An 8,110-nucleotide genomic window follows, 5' to 3' on the forward strand; every position below is an offset into this window, starting at 1 on the left:
TAAGCTGAATTTTCAGCTTTAGATCTGTTCAGCCACATAACAAATTTTGATTACACACAGGGCAAATGAAGTGAGTTTAAAAAAGCTGCTGGCCACAGAGGGAATTTTGTTGAACACTTCATCCTGATAGATTGTAACTGTTTTTAGAAAACTGTCTATGGTGATAACAAACAACACTTCCAGGCGTATTGTTTTTCATTTGGGCAAGAAGACTTAAAGCAGGTATTTTCACATCCCCAACTAAGCAGCCTTCAACAAGGAGTTTCTCTGTATATTTGCTTTATTAAGAGTGAGGAATGAGGCTTTTTGTTGTGTTTTTCATCTGCTGGTCTCTGTATTACCACAGTGCTGTGGTGGAGTCTGTCCCTCCAGAGTTACAAAGGCTCTGTCAAAATCACTTCCAAATGCCCAATCCACAATGCATACAATTCCTATGGCATGAGGTCAGCAGAAATTAAGCCAACATTTGGTGGAGACAAAGAGGTACTAAAGCAGCATCAGCAGCAGATATCTCTGCTGCTTCTTTGCACTGAGATCCATTTAGCCCACTGCATGTGACTGGCAGGACAGAAACACTCAGCATCAGTGATGGCGAACCATTGGCATGTCTAACTCTGGTGCTGAAAGAGATCTGGGCTGGCCCCAACGAAACTGAGTCTCTGCCAGCTTTGAAAAGGCATGAGGCTCTGCTGATGCTATTGGCACATTCTTCTCTGAAGGGAAAAAGAGAGAAAGAACCACTTGGAACTACAAAAACCTCCGTCTATTCAAGTTCCCACTCCTCACTAGTCCGTGGAGAGCTCTCTTTTCAGGCTCTGGGGGACAGACACTTTTCTGCTGGCTGGGTTTCTAAAGCACAGCAATTCTCATCCAGCACTGGGGCTTTGGAAAATGCCATTAACCACCAAAGAACAGAAAATGAGGAATAAATTACTCTTTTTTTTTTTTTGCATTATCCAAGCTCTGTAGTATAAAGTAAGTTTTGCCAACATAATTCAAACCTCTCCCTGGCTTACAGATTCACACCAAGAGAGTGTGAGCTCACACCAGCGCTGCTGAATCTCTGTAAAAACTCTAACTGCTGAGAGGTATGCAAGTTGTTAGCAATTAGCTAAATTACACAGGCACTCCACAGAACACATCTCTCCTTTGAGGATGATCCCAAGGAAACAATCTCCAGTTCCATGCTGCTCCCTGCACCAGGTGATCCCATTCCATTGGGACCTCTCTCCTTGTGCAAGTGTAAACTGGCCTAGTGACCCTGAACCTGATTCTGCAATGCACTTAAACATATCCTCAAGTGCTGTTCTGGCCCCGACTTTCATTCCTCCTGGAGGTTTTCAGGTTTTTAATCTGAAAGAATATAACCTTGCTGGACTATGACATCCAGGGAAGACTCAGAAACTTGTATTAAACTCAGCAGGACAATTCACAATTTAAAAGCAATTGCGGTTTCAGTATCAAGTCTCCTGAATCACAGAGTACATCTGGTTCCTCCACTGCAGAGACTCTTGTTCAGCTGATAATATCACTGCTCCAGTAGCAGAGAAACCACATTACATTCTGAGAGGGTGATGCAAGACCACTGCACCTTGGAGAGAATTAATGGATTTAGGTACCAACAAAGAAAGAATGTGCAGCCACTTAATTTAAAACCACAACATACTCCCGGCGAATTAGAACAACAGAAATTTGAGCACAGCTCCTTGCTAAACTCAGCCTGATGTGGTTTTGTGATGCTAGGCACGTTATTGTAGTGGTAATAACAGATCACTGGGCTTGTTTTAAAGATGTAGCAGGTGAGCAGTTTGCTGAGGCACTCACTGAAACAGTTCACTTTGGGGAAGCAGCCAGGGTGCATTAGGTTTCCAGCAGGGAATATGCCCCAGCTCAGCCCCCTCTCTGTATACGGTATGCGCTATCCAAAGTTTTCATATCCACACAGACAGAGCTGTACTGTCGTTTCCAAGAAACATTATTTTTACAATTCTTTTAAAGAAATAAAGGGAAAGTGTAGTGGGAAGTATAACAGCAGCACAAATACCTTTTTGAAAGAGAGCACACTTTTTCAGGCTTGCCATCCCTTCTCCTCCTGCTTGAGCTTGCACCATGTTAATCCCAACAACTTTCTGCATAGAAAAGGTTCTCCTAAACACAAGTCCTTCAAGATCAAGTCCTCTGTCATGCCAGGCAGGAACTACTGGCGCTGCTGAGTCAGGAAGTCTCATTTAACATCAGCACATCTGGGCACACCTCATCAACCCCTTGGGCAGGTGTGTCCAGTGACGAGACAGACTCAGAACTACCTGTCCCTGACCCAGCACACAGGTAAAAACTGAGAGCAGAATGCAGGGCAAGAAGAACCTCAGTTCCAACTTTCCCATGACACAAGACGTCCCCTCCTTGTCCCCTAACATTTCAGTGCTACTCTTTCTTCTCCTGAAACCTCACTAATGTTTTCCAAAGCTCCTTCCCAGCTTTCACAAACAGAAGGAACCTACATTTTGTGTGCAGGGACTGCAGACAGACTCAAGCCAAGCACTGATCCTTGCTGTGATCATCACAAGGATAGAAATGGACAATGGAGCTTTACTCCACTACTCCACAAGCACCTGACATTCAGCCTTTCCTTGTCCCTCTCACTGTTGCTTTTAGCCTTACCTTGTTGTTGACCTTCATCTCAGTTTTCACAGCTGTTTTCCAGTAACAAGTTGCTATTCCTCAACTGTGTTCTTGGGTGACCAGCTTATAAATTACTCCAGCTCACTAGTTAAAAGATTTGAAGAAGGACAAAAATTTATTTCCTACCTTGATCAGTTCCTTGAACTTGGGGTCTTCTTTTGAGTTAGGATCGATCATAGTGCGTTCCTCATTCTCCTCTGTTCAAGTAAAAGGGGAAACCTTAGCGAGATCCACTACAAATGTGCACTGCTGAAACTGCAACAACTCCTGACCCTGAAGGGGCTTGTCAGCTGATCGAGAAATGGCAGTGCCTACTCATCCTCTTAGCCAGGGGATGTCCCATGACCCAAGTGTCAGGCAATTTTAGAGACACACAGAAAGATAACACAGCCCCACTTCCCTAAACCAGGATTGTTTTCACTGACCTTCCCCTGCTCGGGCCCTGCCATATGTAGAGTGCTTCAGGAAAATCCCTGTCCTCATATGAGGCATGTTCATATTAACACACCAAAAACCCCAGTGGACTACTTTTCTCCTCCTCCTCAGTTTGTGTTTAACTTCTGTTTGAAAACACCTGTCCCAAATTACAGAACCTGGAAGAATATAATGAGCTTAATGCACTACACTCAGTGCAGCTCTGAGATTTGGGCTGAGAGTTTGTGCCTCCACCCTCTGGTTTCCTCAAAACTTGGTCACACATGTACTCCTGAGTGCAGGAACTCCTTAACCTTCCATTAAGCTTAAGAGAGAAATTATCCTGCTTTGTATCAGCTGTACTGGTACATGGGGGAAGAACATAAAAGAGACTTCCCAGGTGTAAAGCCTTCTATTTCTTCTGCTGATGAGATGAAGATGTGTGAGAAGTGCTCTCTAACGGCCAGAAGGCAGGCCATATGCAATCCTATTTTACTACTGATTGCTCAATTCTTTCTATCAGGACAACAAAGGAGGGGTTTTGGTATGACCACTGGTCAGGCCATTGTCACACTGCTCAGTGTGACCTGGCAGTGACCAGCCTACAGTGACTTTCCACTGCAGTGCCAGACTTCACTGCTGTCAGACAGGAAACATGGCACATCCTGGACACAAGACTGACTACACACTATTTAATAACCAGTATCTAACTGCTTACCTTAGTCTTCACCCACACATTTGGGGTCAATATTTTCCAGGGCTTTTCATTATTATTCAAAAACAAAAATAAGACCATGCTGTCTGAACACACCCAAAAAATTTCCATAAACCAATGAAAAAACCATGAATTTTTTTGCTGCTTTCCCCCTCTGTTCCTTTAGTTCCTCATTACTGCCTAGGGTGAGTCAGGCAGTCCATCATAAGGAAGTGACACCCACTGCACACCCAAAACACTAACCCTGAGCAGGACTTGACCCATAACAGTACATGATTCACCACAGAACCTGGTTAACATTCACTGGTGATCATGTCTTTGCAGGACAGGCCTTCAGCAGTAGTCCTGCATCTCCTAAAGGCATCCACAGCTTTACTGGTATCCAGAAGAAATCACTGGAGACACTCCTGATCCAGACATATCGACACAGAGCAACCAACAGTTTGCCTACATCTTAGAAAAAAAGTACTCTGCATTTCCTTCTATTCTCCTAATCAGAAAATCCAAATGACTAACACTTTTCTGGTTTTAATTTACTGCTTTATTATTTGTCTTGATGTTTGATTTCCAGTTTCATCATTAGCTTGCTTCAGCTAATTCTGTAGATTAAGAGACATAAGGCCAGGACAGACAAAACCAGTTTATTTCAGCAAGTTTTAAACCCTTTTTGCTATTAAATTATGCTGTTGCTCTTGTAGGGACTCAGAGGGAGGAAATGGGGATGGACATGGGAGAGAGTCCATAAACCACCTTGCTTGGCACTGCTTTTCAAACTCCATTTAGCCTTTCTAATTTCTAGTCTACAAGTACCATGCAACCTTTTTCCATTGTCACTTCCAATCCTCTCACTTCCAGCTGGGCAACCTGCATTCAGCAGTGAAGCCCTGATGTGGGGGCCAGAGTGGCCCCCTTCACAAACCATCTCTGCAGCATGAAAACTTTACCTAATAGTGTGTCTTCTGGATGGATGTCCACGGTGCTTGGGTTCATCGGAGCATTGATGGCATTTTTACCTTCTTCTTGGAGGTCACTCACTGGATAGAAGAGAAAAACCAAGAAGAATGTAATAAATGCACAGTTGGTGTCTATGTAGGGCTTGGGGACGGTGTTCATAATAAGAGACAACATCTGGTAGATCCATTTCAGAACAGGACCACAGTTTATGGCATGAAGAAGTGCAGCCACAGTGGAAAATAAAATTGAAGTAGCATCCTTTTATAGCTTCCTATTAAACAGAGCTACCACACAAGTGGCTGGAAAATTTTAGCAAGAAACCCAATTCTGTGGTAAGAACAAGCTGAGAGTGCTTGTTTCTCCAGAAGGAAGGGGTGGGAGCTTTGCCTGCAGAATGGCCCCAACCTAGAGCAGACATCACAGTGTGAAAACAAACCCCTTTTCTGACAGCATGACCACCACTCATCACCTCCCTTTGTAGCAGCAGAACAGGAGGAACTGCAACTTGCTACTGGCCTTATTAAATCCTCAGAGAATCCCAGGGAGACCTACCAAATAAAGATGAAAAGGTATTTAATTCCAGCGTTGCCACTTGATAGAATAGATGTGCCATGATCTGGTGAACGCAAATATGATTTTTTTTTTTTTTTTTTTTTTTGGATTTTAAATTGCATGTCTTTTTTGGTAGCTTTTCCTGCAGAGATAAATTGCTGCAGTGGGCTGGGGAGCAGAACAGCTTCTGATGCCTCTTTAGCTGAGCGTCAGAGTGGCAAAGCCAGAGTTGGCCAGCATTGGGGGAACCAAAAAATGTTTTTTTTTTTTTTTTTTTTTTAATTTCAAGCTCATCTTAAACTTACAACTCTCCTTTGGGAAAGTCAGTAAAGCATGCTTCATAAATAAAATGGATGTTAAAATACTTCCCTGCATCCTGCCATATGGAAGGAACTAAACTTGAGGACAAATACTGAAGCGTCCTTCAGTGTTTTCACAGAACTTGACAGTAAGAAAAGCACCAGCACTGCTGTAACACTTCCAAGTGTAACTTCTCCAAGGCACATCTCCCCTTAAACTCAGAAAACATTTGTTTTAAGGTGTGATATTGAACTAGATGGATATGAATTAGGAGATCCAAAGAAACCACAACAGCCCCATCTTTTCAGTAACAGTTCTGTGTAAGCATGAACTAAAATGACTTGTGGCAGCATTTGTGGTAGTGCAATCTCCTTTGAGAAGGGTCCAAGTCCCACACTCCTTTCAGAGAAAAGCAAGAATTTCCAAATACATAAGGTTTGCTAAGCAAACTTTTCTCAGGAAAGAAAAGAAGGAACAGTTAAATAATGGTCACAGTATCCCTTCAAGCTCTCCCCTTCCAGAGCAGTCACTATTCCCCTTTGCCACTGGAAAAACAAACCACAGGCTTGTCATTTGCATGCAGTCTGAGAAGGTTACAAAATCCTGCATCAGAACTCGCTGTTTTCCTGCCTAATAGAAGTGGAAAAGACAGAGATTTTACTGCCACAGAGGAGGGCAGGGAAGAAGAATACACTGCAATCCCCACTCCTTCCCTCAGAGAAAACTGGAACAGGTGCTTAAGACAAGTTCACACATTTCTTAATTGCAGTCCCAAGAGGTTACTTAATTCTGGTTCACAGCATGATACTGAACACCACTAAAATCCTCATTATGAAATGCAAGCAGCAAACCCCAGTCTCGTATTACGATACCTGATGGTTTATGCCCCATGGTTCTTGACTGCAAACAGAAAGCAATGTCCTCAGGCTGAAATTTAACCTCCTGAATGAAGATGCTGGTAAATAAATTCTTAAAGTACCCCTTTTCTGCATTCCTTCTCATTTTCTTGAAAACGTCCACAAACAAAAAAGTCAGGGAGCAAGAATGCCTCATGGAGCAGATCAAATCAGCTCTAACAACCCTTACCCAGCCCTGTTTGCATTGCTCCAAACTAGAGCTTTCTCACCCCAACAACTCCTACACTGTGATGCCACCAGGAGGCACAAGACAATTAATGTGGAAACTGAAGTTCGATTTTTAAAACTGTTCTAGGACTGTAAGTGCCCAAACTTCAGTTAAGTCAGACTTATTTAAGAACTACCAGCCTTATTTCTAGATGTAGCACTCTTCTTTATCACAGCTGTGTTGTCATTCTGGGAATGCCAAGTATTCAGAAAGTTCAGGGCATCGCTGTTCCCAATGTTCTGCAAATGCAGAGGAGAGCTGTTAAGTTCCTCTGGGCAGTGAATGCATGGCACAGTGTATGCATATGAACAAAATGATGCCAGAATACTTTTAAATGCAGCTAAACCAGATTTATTCCCAGAAGCTCAAATAAGGTGATGCACGTACTCTTTTATTTTAATATAAAAATTATCATCTCTACTCTTCCTAACAAAAATACCTTGTTTCTGAGCAATTTACCAAAATGAAAGAAAACATTAATGCAAATTTGTGTATTAAGCCCCCATCCCTCATGCCATGAAGAACCACATAAAACCTTTGTGTTTGTCTTCAGACCTTGTGTAGCTGTGCCAGATCCCAGGGGACCAAAACACCCTCTCCTACCTCTGCCAGCAAAGCAAGGCTCTGCCAGCAGAAAGCTTCCCAAAGCTGCCTCCCAGGGAGAGCCCAGCACACCAGGTCCTCATGAAGAGATTCCTGCTACAAAGGAAGCGTTTCCTACCTCCTTTTTTGCGCCTCTTACACAGCAGTCCGGCCATCCCGGCCCCAGCAGCGCAGACAGGCGAAGCCCATGGGGTGTCTGAGCGCTGACGGAGTGGCAGAAACTGGATAAGGGACTGCCACCTCCAGACTGCCAGACCCCCCCCTAATTTGGGCACGGTGACACAGGAGTAGGCACTAAGATCAGCTCCCAGCTGCTGGGGACAGGGGGCCAGGAGGGAGGACACAGCACTTGGCCGTGGTCCCAGCCAGAATCCCTCCCTGTCCCAAGAGAGCCAAGCGCCTGCCTTGGCCCACCCTGGCTGCCTAAGAGCAGGCACCTCCAGGATAGTATTTTCTGTGCACGGAGCTTCCCAAGAAAGCCACCTGCACCCTCTGGTGAAGGCACAGCTGGGTTTCCACAGCTTGCCCCAAGGAACACACAGGTTCACAGAGGCAGCATGCAGACAGGGACCTGCACTCAGGAACATGAACGTGCCAGGGCATTCCCCTCACCTGCAGCACTCCAGAAACCTTTCACACTGTGCTGGAACAAATGATGAGGACTTTTTCCCTGCTCACTGCCCCCAGTATTTACTTATCACTGCTGAGCAAAGAAACAGAAGCAGGAACAGGAAACAGAGCCACAATGCTGGAAAGAAAAGAGAA

At 44.2% G+C, this 8,110-nt stretch overlaps 1 protein-coding gene across 1 annotated transcript in view; it reads right to left on the minus strand.

The window, feature by feature from the left end:
- PARVB (parvin beta) overlaps window positions 1–7,562 on the minus strand; it is a 35,282-nt gene extending 27,720 nt beyond the window's left edge. The window contains exons 1-3 of the mRNA XM_008638549.2: window positions 7,464–7,562; window positions 4,756–4,845; window positions 2,809–2,879 (exon numbers count right to left, since the gene is read on the minus strand). Coding sequence (XP_008636771.2) covers window positions 2,809–2,879; window positions 4,756–4,845; window positions 7,464–7,500 — 198 coding nt within the window. The 5' untranslated portion in view covers window positions 7,501–7,562. The remainder of the gene's footprint in view (window positions 1–2,808; window positions 2,880–4,755; window positions 4,846–7,463) is intronic.
- Window positions 7,563–8,110: the final 548 nt, after the last annotated feature.

Source organism: Corvus brachyrhynchos, unplaced genomic scaffold (genome assembly GCF_000691975.1).
Source record: "Corvus brachyrhynchos isolate BGI_N302 unplaced genomic scaffold, ASM69197v1 scaffold317, whole genome shotgun sequence".
Classification (NCBI taxonomy): Eukaryota; Metazoa; Chordata; class Aves; order Passeriformes; family Corvidae; genus Corvus; species Corvus brachyrhynchos.